The sequence below is a fragment of the Marmota monax genome, unplaced genomic scaffold (genome assembly GCF_021218885.2).
Source record: "Marmota monax isolate L192 unplaced genomic scaffold, Marmota_monax_Labrador192_F-V1.1 WCK01_AAM20220418_F8-fsc00006, whole genome shotgun sequence".
Lineage (NCBI taxonomy): Eukaryota > Metazoa > Chordata > Mammalia > Rodentia > Sciuridae > Marmota > Marmota monax.
In genome coordinates this window covers 30,642,485-30,667,165 of record NW_026693712.1, presented here as the reverse complement: position 1 = coordinate 30,667,165, position 24,681 = coordinate 30,642,485, and the positions used below count along the sequence as shown (strand labels likewise).

Sequence of the window (24,681 nt, the reverse complement as noted above, 5' to 3'; positions counted from 1 at the left end):
AAAAATGTCTACACCACTGTTGCTACTGACATATTTTAACTCATTAATTTTTACTGTTAATGCATCATAACAGTGTCACAAATAAAGATAAAAACAGGGATAAATTAAATTATGTATTAAAGATTTTATTTTATATTCTAAGTAAATTTGATACATCTTATAAAGTTATATTTGCAACAGGGTTGGAAACAACCCTGGGTTGTGAAAAGTTGTCATCATGCTATCATGTGGTATATAATTAATGTTACATCCTGAGTATTAGAAAATAGCTTTCTTAAATGACAATTATATAGTTTTCCTCTTTATTTTAATTATTTTCTTGGCATATACCATATAGAAATAGATTCATAAAATCAATGAACCAAAATAGCCAACAATTACCAATGAAATGACATACCTAATAATCGAAGTAACATGAACTGTATTCCTAATGCTAGAGATCGTTGATTTTGATTAACACACCTGGAAATATTAAATGCAAGTGAGACCAAAAAAGGTTATATAGAATAATCACTCTTCGAACAAGTTCATATCTATATCAGTTTAGCATTTTGATATAAAAGTAAATGTGCATATAAATAAACAGGTTATTTAAAAGATCTTATAGTTTATTCATTCTGGGATTATAAAAGAAGAAAAGTTTCATCAGAATTAAATAACACTAAAAAACATCACCAGACCCTATGAATTTTAACAAAGGTAAAGGAGAAGAGTCACGTTTAAATGTTCCCTCTACACCTAATCTCTCAAATATTAGGTATGGAGGGAACATTTTCATATATGAAAAACCTATAGCTAGCATCATAATTAATGGTGAGAAACTGGAAGCCTTTCCTTTGAGATAGGAATATAATATCACAATTTCTGTTTATCACAGTATTTGAATTCCTGACCAAAGTTCTTAGGTAAGAAAAAGAAATAAAAGGCATAAAAATTGGGAATAAAGAATTAAAACTGTCTTTTTACAGATGATTTATATTAATTATTTATATGTGTGTGAAAAAAAATATATATATGACTCCACCAAAAATATTAGAATTAACAAATGAATTTAGTACAATTCTGGGACTGATACAATAACAATAAACTATTCAAAAATTAGGTAAATCTAAGTAATCAATCCCATTTACAATTGCATAAAAATATGTAGGAATAATAGTAATCAAAGGAGTATAGTTTGTGCACTAAAAATATAAAAAAAATAATGAAAGAAATTGAGGAAGACACAAATAAATGGAAAGGTATCCTATGCTCATGGATTAGAAAAATTAATATTGTTAAAATATATCTACTACTCAAAGTATTCTACAGTTTCAATATAATTCCTATCAAAATGCCAATAGCATCATTTACAAAAAATAGAAAATATAATACTAATATTCATATAGAAAGATTCAGAATAGTTAAATCAATCTTGAACAAAAAGAACAAAGCTTAAGGCATCATACCAACCAATTTCAGAGTATAGTACAAAGATATACAAAGGAAAAAATATGATTCTGGCATACAAGATACACACACACACACACACACACACACCACCCACCAATTGAACAGAATAGGAAGCCACAAAGTAAATCTATATAATTGACCTTTGATGGAGGTATCAAGAACATACTATGGGCAATTAAGATTTTCTTCAATAAATTGCATTGTGAAAACTAAATATTCACATGAATAAGAATGAAATTGGATCCTTAACTCGTAACATGAGTAAGATCAATTCAAATGGATTAAAGACTTAACCACAAGACTTGAATATTTAAAACTTAAGCAAAAAAATAGCATATAACAGTACAGTTACTTAGCATTAGTCTGGTCAGTGAATTTTTAAATGTATGAAACCAAAAGCATAGGCACAAAAGCAAAAATAGATAAATGAGATTATATCAAACTAAAATGTTTCTACACTGCAAAGGACACAATCAAAGTGAAAAGGTAACCTATAGAATTGAAAAAATATCTGCAAACCATACATTACATGAGGGGTTAACATCCAAAGGAAATCAGATTCTAAAACAAGAAAATAGCTAGAAAGAGAATCCAATTCAAAAAATAACCAAAATATAATTTTGCAAGGAATATATACTAATGGTCAGCAAGAATATGAAAAAAAGTCTCAACATAAGAAATCATCAGGGAAATGTACATCAAAATCAGAATAAACTAAATAAATTAAATAAACTCACACCTATTGGTGTAAATATTATAAAAAAATATATAATGGATAACAAATGTTGGCAAAGATTTAGAGAAAAGGGAAACATAGCATATATTAGAAAGAATGAACACTGGTATGGTCATTATGAAAGGTAGTATACAGAGGGTCCTCAAAAATTAAAATTAGCATGTGATTCAGCAATCTAACATCTGATTGCATATGAAAGGGAATGAAATAAGTATGTCCAACAGTGTTCATTGAAGTATTCCCAATAGCTAAGATATGGATTCAACCTAAGTGAATGGATAAATAAAATGTGACAGATGATACTATTCAGCCTTATAAAGCAAAGGAAATCTTGCTATTTGTTACAATACGAAGAAACTTGAAGATATGTTAATGGAAATAAATAAGATAAAGACAAAATACTACATGATCTCATTCATATGTGGATACTTTAAAAAACAACAACTTCACATAAGTATAGGGAACAATTAATGATTGGCAGAAGCTGAGGGTGAGGAAAGGGGGTGATGTTAGTCAAAGGGTAAAATGTTTCAATTACTCAGGGCAGGTTCTGGAGATGGGATGCACAGCATGGGGACTGCACTTAATAACACTGTATTGTATGCTTGAAATATGTTAAGAGTAGATGGGAGGGCTGGGATTGTAGCTCAGTGGTAGAGGACTTGCCTCAGTAAGGCAATCGTGAGCCACTAGGTTCAGTCCTCCGCAGCACATAAAAATAAATAGATAGATAGATATTGTGTCCATCTACAGCAAAAAAAATTAAAGTAGATGGCGAACATTCTCACCACACACACAAATGATAATTATGTAAGATGATATAAATATATATATGTGTGTGTGTGTGTGTGTGTTTGATTGTTATAATCATTTCAGTGTATATATATTTTAAAATATTGTATTACACACCTTAAATATATTCAAATTTCATTTGCCAATTAAATCAAATAAATCTGGAATTTTAAAAAAATAAACTAAAATTTATAAAAAAAAATGCTGAGTTTTTACTATCATTTTTAAGTTGCAAGCACATAATTCTTATTCCCTTTCTAACTTTGATACAGAAATCATACCTATGGAATAGGGTATATATCTGAGACAGATTCAGGGATGAATCTGAAGCTCCATTTGACTCAACAATAATTCTTCAAGTCATAAGTGTCAAACATTAAAGAGACACAATGTTGATCACAAGAAGAAAATCATATGAAAGATAAAAGACAACCACCAGTCTTATAAAACAAGTAGCTGAAAGTAATTTCTATAATTTTTCAAAAAAAATTAAAAGCATTTTCCTCTTCTCTAAATACTTCCAATTTTCATGTTGTGTAGTGTTAACTACTTAATGTTTTCAGAATAGAATCCAGAAACATTTTTTTCATCAAAAAATACATGAGGGAGCTGGAATTGTGGCTCAGTGGTAGAGCACTTGCCTGGCAGGTGTGAGGCCCTGATTTCAACCCTCAGCACTGCATATAAATAAATAAAAGATCCACTGACAACTAAAAAAATATTTTTAAAAATACATGAAAAGGTAGCAAGTGACTATTATGAAACAAAATGTTGAAACAAGAAAATCTACAGCTTGCTAGGAAAAATACAGAAAAGGCTGGTGAGTCCAAGGTAGGGCAGCTAGCAAATAGTTTTGTAAAGCTCAATATGGAAAAAAAAAAAAAAAAAGGAACAATTGAAAGCATAAAAAGCAAACATCCAGGTGACAGCCAGCTCCTTATTGAAGCCCTGTCTCCAGGAGGATTTACTTTCAGAGCACCTCATGTTTAAGGCAGAATGCATGTCATTTCTAATTCTGGCTTACAGGGAGTGCTCTTCATTTCCATGATGCCCAAATTGAATTAAATGTATCTTCAGCTCACACAAAAAGAAGCTTTATAAAAACAGGCAGAGAAAAACCAAGTACATCCCAGGTAGTCAAAGTTAAGATGCTTTCACACAATCTGATTTAAACTCCATATATCTGGGGATCTGTGAGGTTACTTTTCCAATGCCACAGAATTAATGAGTTTGCAAGGGCTGAAGTTGCCACAGAGTCTATTTTTCTTTTAACTCAACATGTCGCCTCAGAAAATGCAGATTCACAACTGATACATACCTTAATATGGACACAGTTATTGGAGTACCAGCCATAAAGGTAAAAATAATTGCAACAAAGAAAATGCCAAGAAATATGGGCAAGTTTGCACAGTGAGTTTCACATTTTCCTGCTTTAGCTTCAAAACCAAAATTATCTGCCATAGGTGTTATTTCTGCTTTCCTTTCAATACAGGAACAGTTGTAATATACCTGGAAAAGTTAGATATAAAACACTGTATTTATTCTGAAAATAGATTGTTATCATTGTAAATAAGCTGATCTCTTTAGACTTGGCAAAACTTTGCATACTGTCTTAATCCATATACAATAAATAATGATGAGAAAGAGTAATTAACCCTAAAAAATTAAGTAGAAACAAACCATACATTTGCAGTAGAATCATCTGTAGTTTGACTTGTGTCGTTACTTCAATATGTAACTTACTACTGTCTCATAACTTACAAAACAAATTGATAGCAGTTATGTGATCTCACACACTTTAGGTTTTCATTAGACCATAATTGTTTAAATAACTTTATTCTTTTCCACTACAGAAAGCGAAGACTATAGTAACAATCTTATTATCTGCAATAGTTTAACAGCAAACACTAGAATTGTGACAAGTGTCATAACTAACACATCCTAAGGATTTGGAAAAAACAACTTGCTTCTAACTGTAATTTTTTGAACTTATTGGAATTACTTTAGTGCAAGTAAAACTATCCTTCCTAACACAGTAGGTTGATGACAACAAAAGAATAGACATGACAATATCATCATCCTACAGACTATTTTACATATATACTTAGTATGTATAGAAATATACTTATGCATATAATGATAATATGAAATATTAAAAGCTAGCATGATCAAAAAAATCACATGGTTTTCCTTTGTAGAAAAAATAATTCAGATAAGTAAAAAGTTGGTTAGGCTATGCATGATGGTGCTCGGGACCATCTGTAGAAGGATCACAAGTAGAAGGATCACAAGTCTGAGGCCAGCCTCAACAATTAACCAAGATGCTGTCTCATAATAAAAAGGGCTGGGGATATAGCTCAGAGATAAAGCATCACCAGCTATAATCCCCGGGACCACAAAAGGCAACTTAAGAAATAGATAAACAAATAAAATAAAAAATAAAAAGTTGGTTAGCCACAATTTTTTCTTAAAAGCATTTTAAATCTGAACTGCATTCCTACTATAAATCTTTTAACACATTTTAAATCACAGCCACCATCAAAAAAAAGTCAGGAAAGTCAAAGAAAGTTGATGTTTTATAGTTCCAATAACCAGAGACCTTTCTTCAGTGCTAAGAAAGCAGTTTTAAGACCACTGGCATGGATACAGGAAACCAAATATGAAGATGAGACCTCCAAAACTAATACATACTAAGCAATTAGATGTATCAAATAATAAAGTAATTAATTTAAAATTGTAAGAGGGTAAACTGAAAACAGGATTTTTTATTATGATAAAAACTTCACAGCTCTCTTACATAAAATACACATTTGCCCATGAAGTCTGTTTTTGTAGTTGAGGGCACAGGTATAAAATATAAGATGAATATTGTTGTGAGAAAATGTGCATATGTATTTATTACTTTTTATGCATTTTTCATATATTTATTTTTTTATTTTGTCTTTTTTGCATTTTGCCTATTTAAACTATTCCATAAGAACAAATGTCTTGTGAATCAATGGTTAGTGATGTGGACTTGCTGAACATAAAAATCCAAGACAAAGACAATATTTGGAAGTCAAAATAACTTGTTCTTACTATACAATATCCAGATGGCAATTTTCTGTGTAAGGAGGTAATCATCTTATTACTTGGTCAAAAATACAAATGCAAATTAACCATATCAAAATCATCAAAGGTACTCCAAGTGTGCTCTGGGTGTTAGATTTTTCATCAGCATTTCCTTAAGCAGGATGGTATTTGTGTCTGTACATTTTTAGTTATGCATTTAAAATCTTTCTAATAATTTAACTCTTTAATATTTATATGTAAGAAAATGCTACCTACTTATCCACCTCTCAAAGGAATAGCTACCTGCTAAGTAGTTCTGATTCTAAGGTATCCACCAAGGTCACTTGTGGAATTTGATTCTTTTTAACTGATACAAACACCTGGTTTTCTTTAGGTGTTTTGAAGCTAAAGCAGTTCCAGATATCTACTTGATTTGAAGGAAAATAAACCTCTGGGGATTAAATTCTTTAAACTTCTTCTGAAGTTTTTTAAATTTTCTCTAGCTACTTCTTGATAATGATCTAATTATCAAAAATATAATTCTAAAGATTAAACTTCCATACAATATCATCAAAATATTTTATCAGGTATATTATGAGTTGCCACTAACATTTATATGACAGATTATTAAATGTTGTTTGATAGTAATTTAAAAGTATATAGGATAGAAAATACAAAAAATGTTCACTGTTTCATATTTTGTTTTACCCCAGGCAGGATGCTCACATGTTGAGATACACATTGAATGTAATTATTACACATAAAACCATTAAGGATATGTGTGTGTGTGTTTGTGTGTATGTGTTTATATATATACAAATGAACATATAGTGTACATAATTCACACACATACACTCACACATGTTGGTTTGGGAAGAAATTGGAAGTCTTTCTAATAACATAAGTGATGTTACAAAAAATATGTGAATAATTGCCAAATTGATATTTCAACAAGAACCACTTGAGTCATAAAGGAAGAAAGGTGTTTATCATCAGCAGGTTTGGGGTTTCTTAATGGAGGAGGGACAGGAAGATAAAGCAACTCCACTATAGGATCAAAAGAACTATCATAAATACACACATTGCCTCATTAAAGGTAAAGTAGCAGACACACTTACCTTTGTTTTCTTATCTGAAACAGAATTTGAACAACCTGCAAAGCATGGAGAAAAATACTGGACTCCATCTATTCCACAGAGTGGATAATAATAGGATCGTGAACAGCTACAATTGCTATTACAAGGGGCTGTCAATTTTCCCAGTTCTCCTGTTCTGTAAATAAGAAAAGACAGAAGATCAAATTCTCTATGACATAACTTTTTTTAAAATTTGTTTTATTTTAGTTACACATGACAGTACAATGATCTTGACATATCATACATTTGAATCAGATGGGGTATAATTTCTCATTTTTCTGAGTATGTCATAACTTTTTTGTGATACTAAGATTTGAACCCAGGGCACTCTATCACTGAGGTACATTCTCAGCACCACCCTCCTTTATTATTATTATTTTTTTTGAGACACAGTTTCCCTAAGTTGCCCAGGTTGGTCTTGGCCTCTAAGGTCACTGGGATTTCAGTTGTGCACTACCACACTCAGCTCTAGGTCTTAACTTTTAAAGTTCAGAGCATTGTCATATCTTCACATTCAGTCATTTATTCATTCACTGAGCACAGATTACTGACCATATAACACAAAATTTCCACCTTTGCACATACGCTTACTTTCTTGTGATGAGAAGCAGTAAAAATAATAGTTTTATAATGCCTGCCAGTGATGAAGAAGGAGGAGGAGGAGGAGGAAGAGGAGGAAGAAAATCAGAATAAGCAAAGAAGGCAGATTTTCATTCTGGTGATAGACAATGATTGTGTAGACTGGTTCTGTGAATTGTGGGATGTTAAGCAGCATCCCCAAACTCCAGCCACCAGATGTCTGTCAATAGTGTTTTCCTTGGTTTTGAAAGCCAAAAAGTCTCCAGACATTTGCCAAATGTCCCCAGGTATTATGTTCCCAGAATTTTTATCCAAAAAGGATGAATAAAATCATGTCATTCAATATATTCAATTTACCAATGGGAAAACTGAGGCCTTGAAAGATTAGGTTACTCTTCTGTATTTGCCAAATATACTTTTCCTGATCCCCAGGCCTAGGGTCATTTTAAAACTGCTTAACAGAAAGCAATATCTTTCATGATATAATGAGTTACTTTAATCAAAGATGCTTCCTCAATGCATCATTCATTCATTCAACCATACATATTGAACAAGTGTTAGGACCTATGCTAGGTAATGGGAATACAAAGCAGCATAGGATAGTCCCTGCCCTCAGAGACTTCAGGGTCTAGGAATACAGTAATACATAGACAATTGCATAGTAACATGTAACATGAGTATGGTTAGATATTTCCAAAGTGCATTCTAGAAGAACCAGAGACAGTCACCTAACACTAGCCAGAGTTTGGAGGAGAGATACTGGAGGAGCTACTGCCTGAGATGAGTCTTAAAGGATGAGTAAGATATGGCTGGGCAATGAGGTGGAGAGGGGTTCAGAAAAAGCTGGCACAAAGGTATAGTAGTGAGAAACAGCATCCTGTGGATGTGGAAAAATATAAATGGTGTCTGAAGTCAAGAGTGAGAGGAAATGTACTTGGAGAGGAATTAGGGACCAGATTAAGTAGGCTCTTCAAGGGCCTTGTTACAAATAATAAACTTTAACCTACGGGCAAAATATAATAAGTATTTTTTTTGGGGGGTGGGAGTACTGGGGATTGAACTTAGGAACACTCAATCACTGAACCACATCTCCAGTCCTATTTTGTGTTTTCTTTAGAGACAGGGTCTCACTAAGTTGCTTAGCGCCTCATTTTTGCTAAGGCTGGCTTTGAACTCACAATCCTCCTGCCTCATCCTCCCAAGCTGCTGGGATTACAGGCATGTGCCACCACACCAGCCAATAATAAGTATTTTTATAACAAAAACGACATTGCAGAAGTTCATTTTCAAAAAGTAATCCTAGAGGTTGTGCAGAGTATGGACTTGAAGAAAGGAGACCATCTAGAAGACCCCAGACAACAGGTGATGACTATACAAAGTAGAACTGTTATTTTAAGATAAAAAACATGATTACATGTAACTATTATTTTGACTGTCTTCCCCCCACAAAGAGATAAGCCTATGTGCAAAGACAGATATTTCATTTTTTTCATTCAGTGGTCATATGTTGAATGAAAAAAATAAATAAATGGCAAGATATGGCAATGCTCTGACCTGTTCATTAAAAGTTTATAACTTTTAAATCAACCAAAAATATGAAAAAAATCATAACTTTTAATGAACATAGATAATTTGATCTTTTGTTTTATTTACAGTACAGGAAAACTGGGAAACAGCCCCTCGGAATGCAATTATAACTGTGATTCTATTGTATTTTAAAATACAAGAAAATGTGCAGGAAATAGGTTGGAGAAAAATTTTGGTTGTGCAGTCAGTAATATCTGATGATTTGCTAACTGATTGAAGACTGAAGGATGGAAAAGTCAAAGGCAACTCCCAGTGGTGCAATAGAGAAGGAGAATCAGTTTTGAAAAATAGGTAACAAGTATGGTTATATATGTACAGAGATTAAGAGTCTCAAATTTGGTAAAGAACACTAGCCTGAAGCTAGAAATCTTAAAATCTATTTGCATACAAATATAGCTAAAACCAGGAGCCTTATAAAACCAGCCAAGTAGAGCCTTGTGAGAAGAGCTTAAGGTGTAGGGGGCCCACCTGCTAATGACCGTGCAGTGAGCTCCAACTTTGCACTAAACTACCAAAGTGGTAGCAATACATCTAAAAGTGTTTCTAAAATGCACTTACCAGATATCTAACCAAAAAACCAGGGCCAGAGGTGAAAGGGAGAAAAACAGAAAGAGAGAATGATAAATCCATGCCACCTTGAAGCTAAGCTAACTCTTTCACACTGGAAATCAAACAGTAAATGAATTAGCATATCCAAGTACTAGCTGATAATATTGCTAAACTGAAAAATGGCATTTTAGTAGGTAGAGAATGAGAGGTTCGTGAAGGAGATAGATTAAAGAGAAAGGTAGAAAACACACCATAAACAAGTGCATGGGAAGTGTGAAGGAAAGTGTTGTCAAGAGTAGATTATTATAAGTTATCTGTCACTCTGCCTGGAGTCTCTCCTTAGTCTAACCTATTCTACAGGCTGTTGCCAGGTTTATGATTTTATTGACAAACACAAACATTACCACCTCAACCCACAAAAAATTTCCAGCACAAATATAGAGAGAGGACTAGAGAGAAACTAACCCTTCACCTTTAGAAATAGCCTTAATACAATAATTTTCAAATTTAAATTTTCTAATATATAATTCTCATGTTATTTATAAATAATTACTGAGAATACACAAAGTATAAGATAGAACTGTGAAAACTACAGTGCATAGAATGTACATTTTATTATGAAGAGTAGGTCACTTTAGCCTACCTATTTTATAAAGATTTATTTTGTAAGGCAAAGGAGAAACTATTAGTAGAAAAATAGTAAGAGTTTGCCAAGTATATGGTTTATATGTACATACCTTTAGAATTACTTTTAAATATTTTACTTTAAATATTTTAATGTTTTAAAAATAGGCATGTTTATCACAAGTAGTAGAATTTAAACACTAAGTTTTTATTTAAATTCAAACTATCACTCTAAAATTATGCCTCTACAATAGGCAAGTAATTCCCTGAAACTATAGCAATAATAGTTATGCCTTTTTCAAGAGCTATTTCATAAGCAAAGAAAATGTAGCTATGGATAAATTCAGAAAAAAATATTGTATGTACTTACTATGGAATATCATATTTTATAAGGTTTTAAATACAAAATGAAACACAAATCACCATCACCAGCACTAATTACCAAATTAAAACACAAGGATTTTATCAAATGTCAAGGCAATATAAAAATGTTAGAAAATTGTATGTGGCAGAGTAAAGATTCTCTGCACCTCTATACTAGAAACTGCATCCTCACAACCTTTCTCTTCCTCCCTGAAGTGGCCCTTCTTGAGCTTCTTGATTTGCTCTTTCCTTTTTCTTATACTCATGTTTCTTGGATGAAGCTATTTTGACTAAGTGGTCATGACATAAACATTTTAATGTGCAGGTATAGAGGCTAAAATTAAGAATCGGGGGGGGGCACAGGGAAAAATAATCAGACATTGTCACACCTACTTTGTGACTTCAAGCCCTATCTCTATTCATAGCTCTCTATACACACATACATAAACATGGGTGAATGTGGGTTTGTGTATGACACTAACTTTCAGGGTTTTTTTGCACCACCAAGAGATGTGCATATATATTAATCACTATCTTTGTGTTCCAGATTTTGACATACCTTGATAATCAATCCCTATATCCTCCTCAAACTCAAATAACACACCTTGACTTTTTTACTGATTATGCTAAGGAAAGCTCACCTGGTAGTAACACTTGTGCAGAACAGAAAAATATCAAGTGAATTCATATCTATCTTGTTACTTGGAATAATAAACTATTTAAAATTTTGTTTTTCTAAAAAGAATATAGAAAAAAAAGTGCTTTGTTGTGATAAGTTCGTGTAAAGTTTATAAGGATGAAAGTCAGGTCTACACAACTTACTTCTACCTACTTTTCAACATTCCTAGATATTTTTCTAATATTTCTAGACATATAACATAAGAAGCCCCATTCAAACTGATCCTTGAATCTAGCCTTCACTTTTTAAAGCATTTACACCTTTGGCTTAACATGGTTCCTCTCCTCTATCTTCCCCTCTTCTCTAACCTATCAATCTCAAAATTCTTGTATCTCTAACTGATTTAAACTCAGTTTTTTATATGGCCATGAATTCATTCTGAATCTAATCAAATCAAATAGAAAGCTCTCCTTTTGATTTACACAGCACTTTGTACATCCTCAATGACTTAAGTCATTGTTCATTCACTATTGTGCTTTCAAACCTCTCCTTTAGAATAAGGATTTTGCAGAGCAAGCATTCAACAAGTGTTGAATACATGTTATGGAGCTTAACCAAACACTACTTTAGAACACTGGGCATCACACTGATGTGAAGGAATGACAGACATGTGAATAACAACTACAAATCATGATTATTGGTATTGGCAAACTTTCCAAACAAATTACAATTCATTTTACCATCTGAAATGCTGAATAACACAGAATTATGGTGTCCTGGACCTGGAGTACCACCTCCCTCAACAGCCTCATGCATATCTAATGAAATAATTAAAGCACTACTGTGAACTAGAAAATGCACTGCTGTGTAATGCCTCCTCCCTCTCGTGTCTTAGGATTTCAAAGCAAAATAAATAAGGCAAAGAAAGAAAGGCAAATAGTCTGGTTAGAGGTAGAAACACATTTATAGCACAGATTAGCAAATTACATATTTCTCTCCAACACACATAAATTTCTAAGTAAATACAACAATGGTATAACTGGGACTAGCCTCATTTTAATCTTTTATTTTATTTTCAACCCAACTATTAAGAAAATTTAATATTATGGAATAATCTTAATTTTAAAAAATTAATGGGAAAATAAAATGTGAAATTCTACCCACACTGTTTTCTTAGTTTGTTTTCTTGTTGCTATGACAAAATACCTTAGTCTGGGTAATTTACAAAGAATATAAATTTATTTGGCTTATAGTTCTGGAGGCCAGGAGAAGTCCAAGGACACAGTGCCAGTATCTGCTCAGTATTTGGTAAGGGCCTTCTTGCTACATCAGAGCATGGTAGAGGATATCATAAAGCAAGACAGAGAAAGAAAGCCGGCTTGAGGTCTCTCTTCCTCTTCTTATAAAGCCATTAACATCATCAGGGAGGTTGTACTCTAGATACTTCCTCTTATTCTAAGTATCTTCTAAAGACCTTACCTCCAAATACTATTGACTGGCCTGGGGATATAGCTCAGTTGGTAAAGTGCTTGCTTTGTGTGCATAAGGCCCTGGGTTTGATCTCCAGCACCACAAAAAAAAAAAAAAAAAAAATACTATTGCCCTATAAAGATGGAAATTATTTCAACACATATACTTTTGGGGAACACATTCACATGGTAGGTGTGAATCTCTTAAGCAAATATTGTGTTGTATTAGTCTTAGTAACCCTGAGGCAGGTATAGTGCCCACCCAGTATGTGGTATTTGCTTCTTAAAAGCTCTTTGAACAAACGCAATTTTTTTAAAGAAAATATCAATTATTCAGACTAAAAGCAAAATAAAACAAAAAATTCTACATGCTCTTTCATAGAAATAAAAAGCCTTCTAAGTAAAAAAAAAGTCAATTAATCATAATTTAAGAATGCATATACTTGTAAATGCATACATAGTTTGCTATTCTGATAGTAATATAAAAAAGCATTGAAATATATTTACCCATTATATGATTCAGACACACCAGCAAATGGCTCATTTTCACATTTGGCATAAATAAATATAAGACTCAGCACAAGTGCAACTCCAGATGTGAACAATGCAAATTTCATTGTATTTTTACATGTCATTTTGAACTTTGAAACAAGAACACCTCCTAAAATCTGACCAAGAGCAGCTCCAGGAATCAAAACAGCTCCTAAGGAGAAAAAAGGCGAGAGAGAAAACACAGGAATACTGAGTAAATCAGACTGACAACTGGGAAAACGTAAAAAGCAAGCAACAATATGGTTTAACATACAGAAGTTTTCAGCCAACATAAAAATACTGCATAAATGAAAGTAGTTTTATTAAGTAAGGGTTTAGTAAAATTAACTATTGAACATGAAGATATCCTCTTTAGCCTGATAGAATTGTCTATCTCAGATTCATACAATGAATTGTCATAAAATCAGAAACTTTTATCCAAACAAGTATAAAGTGTAGAGGCTGGGGTTGTGGTAGAGCGCTTGTCTCACACGTGTGAGGCACTGAGTTCGATCTTCAGCACGACATAAAAATAAACAAAATAAAAGTATTGTGTTCATTTACAACTAAAAAGAAGAAAAAGAAATTGAAAATGTTTTTTTTAAGTATAAAGTGTATATTTCAAGGTGCAAGATATTCAAAATTATATATTATCCTACTGAAAATGTGTTGTTGTGGTAAAGTAAAATTATTAGATTAAGTTAGGACAAAGAAAAAGTTTTACCTCCAAGGGTAGCTGCAAAGCTGGATGACAGTCCAAATTGATTTTCTATAAATTTAGGTAAAAATGTTGCAAATCCAGTAGTAACTAAGGCTTCTGAAGAAGTTGATAAAACTAAACACATAAAGACAGTATTCCTCATCAAATTCTAAAGAAAAAAATACAGTTCACCAAATGAATAACTAAGATTATACTGCAAAGTGCAGCATTAAAATGGTAGCATTGTGGAAATATCAAAACTTTTAATAAACACAATATTAGCCTTTAAAATTACAGCATTCTCTCCAGCATCAAAATATAACTAAGGATAATTAATAGATTTACATATGTATCAGTGAGAAAATGGGTAGGTGAAGCATCTAGAGAATAGAGACTTCATCAATGCCATGATCATGCCTTTATTACACTCAACAGGCTAGAGACAGAAGGTAGAAGCTCACTTGGAGAGGTTTCCTTACCCACACTTATTATTATAGATGCATGTACTATATATCCACTTATTTGATTTTTAATTGTGTTTTGAATTCTTATGTCCACTAAACAAAAACCTTGAGACTATGAGCACAGATGAGATTGGTCTCTAAGGATCATAATGACACTCATAGAATCATTTCATGATTAAAAGGAGTCTGAAATTTAGAATAAAGTTGAGCAAATAAATAGGTGTCTTTTTACTGGAATGCTTCTAATCTTTATGCTTAAGCATTAACTAGAAATCAGATACATGAAAATTTTTGCAAGTTGACACATGGAAAATCAATATCATACTAACCTAGAATTTCAACTGCAACACATTTACATAGAAAAGAACAAACAGTACCCCAAAACTCCTGGAATTAAAGTGGGATGACCCTCAAAATATTCATTTAGTCAGAAGTATTATTCAGACATTCAAGGATATTAGGTGATATCCCATCTAAGGAAAAGCAGCAATAAAACTCCGTACTCATAGAGAACTGAATCAGTATAGGAATTTCTACAAAGAAGGTATAAGGATAAAAAAAAAATGGAAACCAATAATTCTTGAAAGTACTTTTGTAAATTATAATTTATAAAATAAGTTAAGGAAAATATATGAAACAGAACAGACTTACTGTAAGAGAAAATAATAGTAGTTGGAATTAAGTTATGAACAAGCTTACAAGATGTGCACATGTGGAGAGGAGAGGAAAGGTGGCTGAGGGAAGAAGTAAAAGGCTTCAGTGATAAGTGATCAGGCACTGCATAAGGGAAATAAGAGAGGAAAATGGGCTAGTGTGCCCAAGAGGGACCACAGATTATTGATATCACCAATAAAATAACTCATGCTTTTTCAGCTATTCTACTCTGGAATAGTTGTTCTCAAGGGGAAAAAAACTAAATCTGAAGAGATGTTGATAAAATGTAGAATTTCAGTAAATGAGCAAACAAAAATATACTACAAAAAGGTTTGTATGTGTGTTTTACATATGCATTATGTACATGCAGATGAGGGATGGAAGGAAAGTAAGGGGAAAAAAGTGAAAGTGAAAACAGTTTATTTCACCTTCAGAGCAGCTGGGAAATCTTTAAAACTTTTTCCAAAATTCTCATCTGTGTGTTGCAAGGAACTACTCTTATTCTGATGAGTCTGGGAAATTTTTCCAGCTTGAATTTTTGCTGTACCTGGGGAAAAAATAGTAAACGTACTTGCTCTATCATTTCACTCACCATTTCAAAAAATGCTTACTTTTTAATTGACACAAACATCCACAGCTATGTAAATTCCATAACAAAAGAGGTCAGTTCCTCTCTGTCAACAAAATAGTACAAATATTTATGTCTGCGATGAGGCCGCCCCAAGAGCTAACTTTCATTACACTACCTAAGGAAGTTCCAACCAGTCTAACCATTAAAATGAGACAATTTTGCTCATCTCCTATAAACTTTCTTCATTTCAAGTCTCTTAACATGTTGTCTACATTTCAAATGTTTCTCTTTCTCATCATTTATATATTAAAGTACATTGTAGCTATTTTCTCTTTTCTTCTAAGATGCTTGGCAGATGAAAAATAATATTTACTATCACAATGTCCCTTTTATTTTTAATTTTATTATTTAATTTTGTACTGGAGATTGAACCTAAGTGCACTTTACCACTAAGTTATATCCCCCAGTCTTTTTTTTTTTTTTTTTTAAGTAAAAGTCTCACTAAGTTGCTGAACGTCTACATTGGTGTGGCTGGTCTTGAATTTGCAATCTTCCTGCAAATTCCCAGCCTACCAAAGTAGCTGGTATTACCAGGCCTAGCTTCATTTTTCAATAGTACTATGTGAATAAATCTGAGAAAATAGTCAACATATGGAATCATAAATTGGAGGGCCTGCAATAAAAAGAAATCAATGAGTTCATCTACTTTTAATCTGTCAAGTTCTCTTTTGCCCATTTCCAAAAATTAATCATCTATTTTATTACAAATGACAATGGGAATCACTAAATATCCCCAACCTAGAGAAGAGTACTTCTATATATACCTATTTCAGATACAGAGGCAAGATCTCAGAGAGGACAATGAACATTATTTTCTATTAAAGTTTTCCTTTTGGATACATGTCTAGTATTAAGATATGATAAAAATGAATGTATGGCAATATGACTTCAATGATAATTGAAAAAAATAAGCACTTGTACTTTCAACCACAAATAACTAACATGAAGGATTTGAGGCAGAAGGTTCCTTGAAATTAGTCATTAACAAAATGCAAACTAAGAATTTTAAAGATATTGTGTCTTACATATAATAAAGCAGGACTCCAGATAAAAGATAAAAAACAAATTTAGTAAGTAGTAAGGAGATGAATATATATATATATACACACACACACATATATATACATATATTTTTAATGAGAAATACATGCATATTAAAATTGCAAGTAAACATTGTCTAAAATAAAGTTAGGTATTCAAAAGTTTGCATATGCACACAACTGAGATTCTATACAAAAGTAAAGAGGACAAATGTACAGTCTTATTAGTCATATAGAAAACAACATCTGGCTGGGCCCAGTGACTTTCACTTATAACCAGCAACTCTAGAAGTAGAGGTAGGAGGATGGCAAGTTCAAAGCTAGCCTCAGCAATTTAGCGAGACCCTAAAAAACTTAGTGAGATCCTGCCTCAATACACAAAAGAAAAGGACTGGGGGTTTAGCTCAATGGACAGGGTCCTGCTTCAATCTCCTGTACCAAAAAAAGAAAAACTATATTATTGCTAGAATTGGAAAAAAACACTCTGGTTTTAAAGAGAACTTTTTTACCTGGTAAATGTTTTGGGAAGCAAGAGAAAGGTACTATCAAAGACCAAGCAATGAAGCAAGATATGAGAAATCCGATCCACCAAGCCCCCAACCATCGTGGATCATCCTCAGTGATACCAGAGCTAAACCAAAAAAAAAAAAAAAAAGGAGGTAAAAGCCAAGTCAATGTTGTTAATTAAAACTCAGTTATAATCATAGACTCGAAAATTAAAGATAATCAAGTATGATATTATCATAATAACCAAATTTTTATTGATGCCTTTTTGATAATCAGACAATGGTAGCAGACATTAATAAGTTAAAAGAATAATTATTTACAAAGTTTTTTAAAACAGTAAATGTGACATAAAATTTTAAAATATTTAACAGTTAATAAGTATGATGGATATTTGAAAACATATATAGAATTTTCTGAGGATTCTTTATTAAACCATGGCTGTTTTTACCCGCTACTGTGTTAAAATTACTTAAAATTATTATAATTATTTAAAATTAATTAAATATATCTCACAAAAAAAAATCACTGACCTACGTTGAAAGCCCACATTCAGGGCTTCACATTTGGCATTTACTTAAGTATAAACTCGTCTAAAATGATTTGGAGTCACTAATATTTCCACACATGCATACTGTGTACCTTGATCCTATCCACCCACCCATCTTTACACTTACTCCCCTTGTCCTCTGGCACTCATCTCAAGTCCCTCACAATCACTGTTCTACTTTCAAGTTGATTTTTTTTTTTTCAGTTTCCTCATATAAGAGAGAGCATGTGATAATTTTCTTCCAGTATCTGTCAAAGGATTACCAATACCTTTCATTTTGCTATAAGTGACAGAATTTTATTTTTCTTCATGGTTGAATAATTATATATATATATATATATATACATTATATATATATATGTATTTCTGATATATATGTAATATATATATGTATTTATTTCTGATATATGTAATACATATATGTATATATAAACACATATAAATATATGTGTATATATGTTTTCTTATTTAATCCTGTCATATATATATATATATATATATATACACACACACACACACACGTGTGTGTGTGTGTGTGTGTGTGTGTATAATATTTTCAGATGTCCACTCATCTGTACCTAGATTGATTCCCTATCTTGGCTATTGAGAAGAGAGCAGTAACAAACGCGGGTATGCAGAAATCTCTTATTTATTCTATTCACTTCCTTTCTATGTACACCCAAAGTAGCATACCTGGATCATTTGGAAGTTCCATTTTTCATTTTTGAGGAACCTCCATACTATTTTCCATAGTGGCTATACAAATTTAAATTCTCACCACAGTGTATAAGAGTTTCCTTTTTTCTCCACATTCTTGCCAAATTATTTGTATAACAGCAATTCTAACTCAGATCACTTGCCATTCTTTAATTGAATAACTTGTGTTAAATTTGTGTGTTCTAAAAAAAAAAAAATCTGGATATTAACAATCCTAAATCAAATGGTAACTAGCAAACATTTTCTCCCATTCTGTAGAGTTGTCTCTTTGTTGTTTCCTCTTCTGTGTAGAAGCTTTTTCATTTGATGTAATCCAATTTGTCAATGTTTGCTTTTGTTCCTGAAATTTTGGGGTCCTACCCAAAAAATCATTTCTTATTCTGTATCCTGAAGTACTCTTCCTATATTTCCACTAGTAGTTTCAGAATTCTAGGTATTGCATCAAAATCTTTAAACCATTTTGAGGATTTTTTTCTTTGTTCTGTTTTAACTTATCTTGTCACAGTCTCTAAAAGGTCATACTAAGACTAAAAGCTCTAGGGGGACAAAATCACATACGAAGGACCACATTTCCTTATTCATTGCTTATAATCAAGCAAAGGATTGTGCAGTTATGATTCCCAATGGTAAAATGAAAAAACAGATTCTCAGCAAAGGTCATTAATTTGTCTATTCAGGAAAAGGTAAAGGCAGGTAATGTGGATTTTGCAATCAAAAGTTCTACTTCAATTAATGTTGTGGCTACTTACCAACCTGTAAGTATCAGCTGCTTTAAAGGATTATTGGGAAAATTAAGTAAGAAAACATGTAAGTTATGTTTATTGGAAACATTTGCTCTCTGGAATATAGTATAGGATAAATATTATATATCATTATTACTATATTGCCACGTTATTAAAATAGTGATCTCTCTGACATTATAATTATAATTGTAATCTGTATGACATTATCAGAGCTACCAGAAAATTTATTCTGAGAATCAAAGCCCCATCAGACACTTCAGGCTAGCTGTCCCCAACTAAATCTACAGAAAACATGACTACTTTATATTGAATTGTTGATTTTGAACAATGCATGAAATCTTAGAAAAAAATGTATTTCTAAACATTTAACCACATAACCCTATTAAATATCCTTATTTATGAATAAATACATTATTACACTAAGAGATGGTATGGTATTTATTCATGAAGCAATGTAGCCAGAATAAGATATCATATAAAAGTTGTATATGGTCAGTTTTGTGGCTTAAAAATCCCATGACATATTGAATAAGTACTGTGAAAATTATGATGTTAGTATATTGAAATCAAATAGACTCAAATGAAAGAAAAATAGATATTGCCTTGCCTTTCTCCCATAGCAACATCAATGTACATGGTTAACAGTTGTCCTCCCAAAACATAGCCAATGGCTGGGCCTAAGATTGACATAGAATAGCCGATTCCTAGAAAGAAAAAAAAAAAAAACAGACATTGGAAATAGCCAAATGTACAACTTTGTTTACATCTCTAACAACAGTGAAAAAAGACAAATATTTTGCTATAGAAAAATATAAGTAAGGAGGTCTACTTCAAAATTACAAAAAAAAAATCAATAAATATACTATTTGATGGTATCATTTTATCAATAATTATGTTAAGGAATCTAAAATGTATGTCAGTAGAAAATCTGTCTAACTGTAATAATTACAACAAGGCAAAACAATTGCAACTCCATGGAAAGTTAGATTACGTTCACTGGTTAGCATGAGTAGCACATCTACTATTATTCTGTACTAAGAATGATAATTAGTGTTTACAATCTCAGGAAATAAAACAATGTGAAACAAGAAGTCTCCTCACTTTGCACCCACTTGGAGAGTATTTAACTTGCCATACAAAAGATTTTGAAACTTCTATCTGCCGTTAATTCCATTTCTTAATAGATATTCATTTAAACCTCTTGTTTTTAGACACTTTCCATTTTAACTATAGGCAAGATTTAATTGAACTTATTTGTGTCTATTATATATTTAACATTTTCCTGTGTATAAAAAAAAATTAACTGTATTACAAACGTACAGACGACTGCTGGGTTTTTCATTCTTATACAAAAAAAAAGAACAGGAAACTTAGTTTTTACCTAAACTAAGTACATCTCAATGGCAAAAATGACTAATGTACTAAATCAAGTCTCCAAAATGAAGCTCATGGAAGATGATCTGAAAACATAATTTTTATCTATCTGTCAACTTTCTTAATTTATAATATAGCTGTGTTTTAAAAAGTAAAAATTACTTTAGTAGAAAAATTAAACTATATAATTCATAAGTAGTTGTGCACATATAAAGAATTCATACTCAAAAATACTTTATGAATAAAAGGGCATGCTTAAAAATGCTAGAAATCGGTAATTTATAAATTCTTTTTGGTGGTGATCTTGTTTGTTTGTTTTGGTACTAGGGATTGAACTCAGGGGTGCTCAACCACTAACTCACATCCCCAGCCCTATTTTGTATTTTATTTAGAGACAGGGTCTCACTGAGTTGCTTAGCGCCTCACCTTTGCTGAGGCTGGCTTTGAACTCATGATCCTCCTGTCTCAGCCTCCAGAGCTGCTGGGATTACAGGCATGCACCACTATGCCTAGCTTAGTGGTGATCTTTTAAAGAAATGATTTCCAATTCAGTTAAACCAACAATTTTGTAAGGACATCTTAAAACTTTTGTAAAGCATACAGTTGCTATAGAAGTTTCCATATTACAGATGTACCCAGATCTGGGCATATGGATCAGTGGTAAAATGGTTATCTAACTGTACAAAGCCCCCAGCTTCAACTGCCAGCACTGGAGGCAAAAAAAAAAAAAAGGAAAAAAAAATTAAAGGATGTGCCCAGGTAGAGTTAGTAGTCTGTCAGGGCCACTCCATACATACTGACTTTCAGTACTACAGCAATGAGTTTCCTATGATAGAATAAAAAACAATAAAGAGAAAAACTCATATAAAAATTAATCAGGTTGGGGCTGGGATTGTGGCTAAGAGGTAGAGTGCTCGCCTAGCATGAGCAGGACCCGGCTTAGATCCTCAGCACCACATAAAAAAATAAAGGCATTATGTTGTGTCCATCTACACCTAAAATATAAATATTTTTAAAAAATTAATCAGGCAATAATTAGATGAAGCACCTTGCATAGTCTGGTTAGCTCTAGACTTTAGGGAAGGAATTTTACCTAGAATTAGTTCACAAAGGGGAAAAAAAGGACTCATATAAAAGTGTTAATCTAAAATGAAAATTTAAGAGTTTCTATACACCCTCTGGTTTTTGTTTTTTTGTTTTTTGTGGAGTCTATTCAAGTTAACGTTGATATAACCAGTCACAATTGCCACACCCTGTGTAAGTTCCCCAGGATTTAGGCAACCCAGACAAAAGGCTTCTCCAGTGGTTCTTTCCATCCAGGAAGGTTAGCATGCCCAGAGGAGGATATAAGCAAAAATCATTATGCATTTTATTAATCATCTGGTTGTAGCAGTGAATAGTTAAATAAAGGAAATATTGCATTTACCTAATGGAAATGCCTATCACATTACAAATAACTTTTTACCAAGCCTGTTATGCTTTAGTTATAAAATGAGAACCGTTTCTTTGCCTTTTGACAAAGATCAAGAATACTCATAAAGTAAACAATAGGACAAAATGATCAGGGGATGATTATATTAGAGGTTAAACCTACCTATATAGAGAGAAGACTTGTGAGTGGGCACAGAATCATCAATAAAGGCTGTTCCCAGGGTGTAGAGAGGGGTCCCTCCAGTCCCCAGCAACAGTTGCCCCAAGATGAAGACATACAAGTAGTTAGAAAGCGAAGAGTTGGATGAGGTACAACTGGTGCTATTCCTTGTTGTTGAGCAAGTATCTTTAGTAAAAAAAAAAAAAAAAAAGTGAATTTACAGAAATTCATCAAGTAAATATCTAGCGTACAAATGATTTTTGCTTAACATAGTCCTTACTTTTTTTTTCAATCACTTCACTTTGATTATATTTTTACTTTCTAAAGTTGGATGGTATCAGTCTCTCTGCTGGTTGCAACCCATTTTACAGCCCCAAATGAAAGTTTCTGTTAAGTAATGAAACCTACTGCAAACATCTTACAAAGAGCTAATTCACCTCACTGAAAGATAAATAACAACCAAAAAAGAAAAGCAAATTGTATGACAGAATTCTCCATAAAAATATCATAAGAATATAGTTTCTAAATTATCACATCATGAACCTCCATACTGCTTTCCAGATTGGTTGCACCAATTTGAAGTCCTACCAGAAATGTAAAAGTGTGCCTTTTATCCAACATCCTCACCAACATTTATTGTTGCTTGTATTCTTAATAACTGATATTTTGACTGGAGCAAGATGAAATTTTGAGCAGTTTTGATTTCCATTTCTCTAATTGTTAGAGATGTTGAACATTTTTTCCTATATTTGCTGCCTGATCATGTATCTTCTTCTGAGAAGTGTCTTTTCAGTTCCTTAGCCCATTTATTGACTGGGTTATTTGTTTTTTTGGTTACTTGGTTATTTGTTTCTTTGACCCAGCTATCCCACGCGTCGGTTTATATCCAAAGGATTTTAAAACATCATACTACAGTGATGCAGCCACATCAATGTTTATAGCAGCACAATTTATAATAGCTAAATTGTGGAACCTACATAGATGCCCTTCAGTAGATGAATGGATAAAGAAACTGTGGCATATATACACAATGAAATATAACTCATCATTAAAAGAGAATAAAATCGTGGCATCTGCAGGTAAATGAATGGAACTAGAGAATATCATGCTAAGTGAAATAAGCCAATTCCAAAAAAACCAAAGACTCAATGTTTTCTCTGATAAATGGATGTTGATCCATAAGGGGGGTAAGGAGAGAGAACATGGGAGGAATGGAGGAACTTTGAATAGTGCAAAGGGTAGGAAAGGGAAGGAAGGGGGGATGGGGAAGGAAAGATGGTGGAATGAAATGGACATCATTACCCTAGGTACATATATGAAGTCTAGTTTGTGTACAACCAGAGAAAAGAAAAATTGTGTTCCATTTGTGTACTATGAATCAAAATGTATTCTGCTCTCATGTATAACAATTTAGAATAATAAATAAATTTTTTAAAAAATAAAAATAAATAAAATCACATTATGATACTTAAAAAATAATAATGAAAATCACCTCTTAATGTTGAGAATTAAAACATGGAAGCATGCTGATATGGAAAGAATATATATGGGCTGATAAAATTGAGAAAAGACATGAAAATAAAACAATAAAACTATCAGAAATGAGGATCACACTGGAATGATCAAAAGGAAATAAAGATTAAGAGAATTATAAGGAGAGAAGATGCAAACATGAAGAATATTAAAGAAAAATTAAAATACCACAATTTATAAATGTGAGAGAATATTATATATAAGGATTCAAAAAATGCAAAGAAATACCTAATCATCTAGAAATATTATATATATATATATATATATATATATACACACACACACACACACACACACACACATATACATACATACATATACATGTATACATCTTCCAGGGTAAAATAAGGAAACTTCCCTGAAATAAATGAAGACTAATCTATAATTTAAAAAGACATAGAATGTCTGAGTGAAATGTGATGCAGGATTTTTGAAACCAAGATATTCCCTTGCAAATTCACTGGATTTTAGAAGGTAAAGAAATAGCATTTTGAAAAACAAGACACAAAGGTAAAGTTATTTATGCAGAGGGAGATAAAAATCAGTATGTTTGGCAGGCATGATGGTGTATGCCTAAAAATCCCAGAAATTTGGAAGGCTGAGGCTAGCCTCAGGCTAGCCTCAAGAACTCAGTGAGACCTGTCACAAAATAAAAAGGACTGGGTATGTGGCTCAGTGGTAAAGTGCCACTA

General features: G+C 32.3%; 1 protein-coding gene across 1 annotated transcript in view; it reads right to left on the bottom strand.

Annotated features, from left to right (window-relative positions):
- The window catches only part of Slco4c1 (solute carrier organic anion transporter family member 4C1), a 58,293-nt gene that overhangs the window by 5,757 nt on the left and 27,855 nt on the right, over nucleotides 1-24,681 (bottom strand). The window contains exons 3-11 of the mRNA XM_046460386.2: nucleotides 22,460-22,642; nucleotides 20,099-20,195; nucleotides 17,487-17,608; nucleotides 15,735-15,853; nucleotides 14,213-14,357; nucleotides 13,465-13,660; nucleotides 7,150-7,303; nucleotides 4,299-4,489; nucleotides 398-462 (exon numbers count right to left, since the gene is read on the bottom strand). Coding sequence (XP_046316342.1) covers nucleotides 398-462; nucleotides 4,299-4,489; nucleotides 7,150-7,303; nucleotides 13,465-13,660; nucleotides 14,213-14,357; nucleotides 15,735-15,853; nucleotides 17,487-17,608; nucleotides 20,099-20,195; nucleotides 22,460-22,642 — 1,272 coding nt within the window. The remainder of the gene's footprint in view (nucleotides 1-397; nucleotides 463-4,298; nucleotides 4,490-7,149; nucleotides 7,304-13,464; nucleotides 13,661-14,212; nucleotides 14,358-15,734; nucleotides 15,854-17,486; nucleotides 17,609-20,098; nucleotides 20,196-22,459; nucleotides 22,643-24,681) is intronic.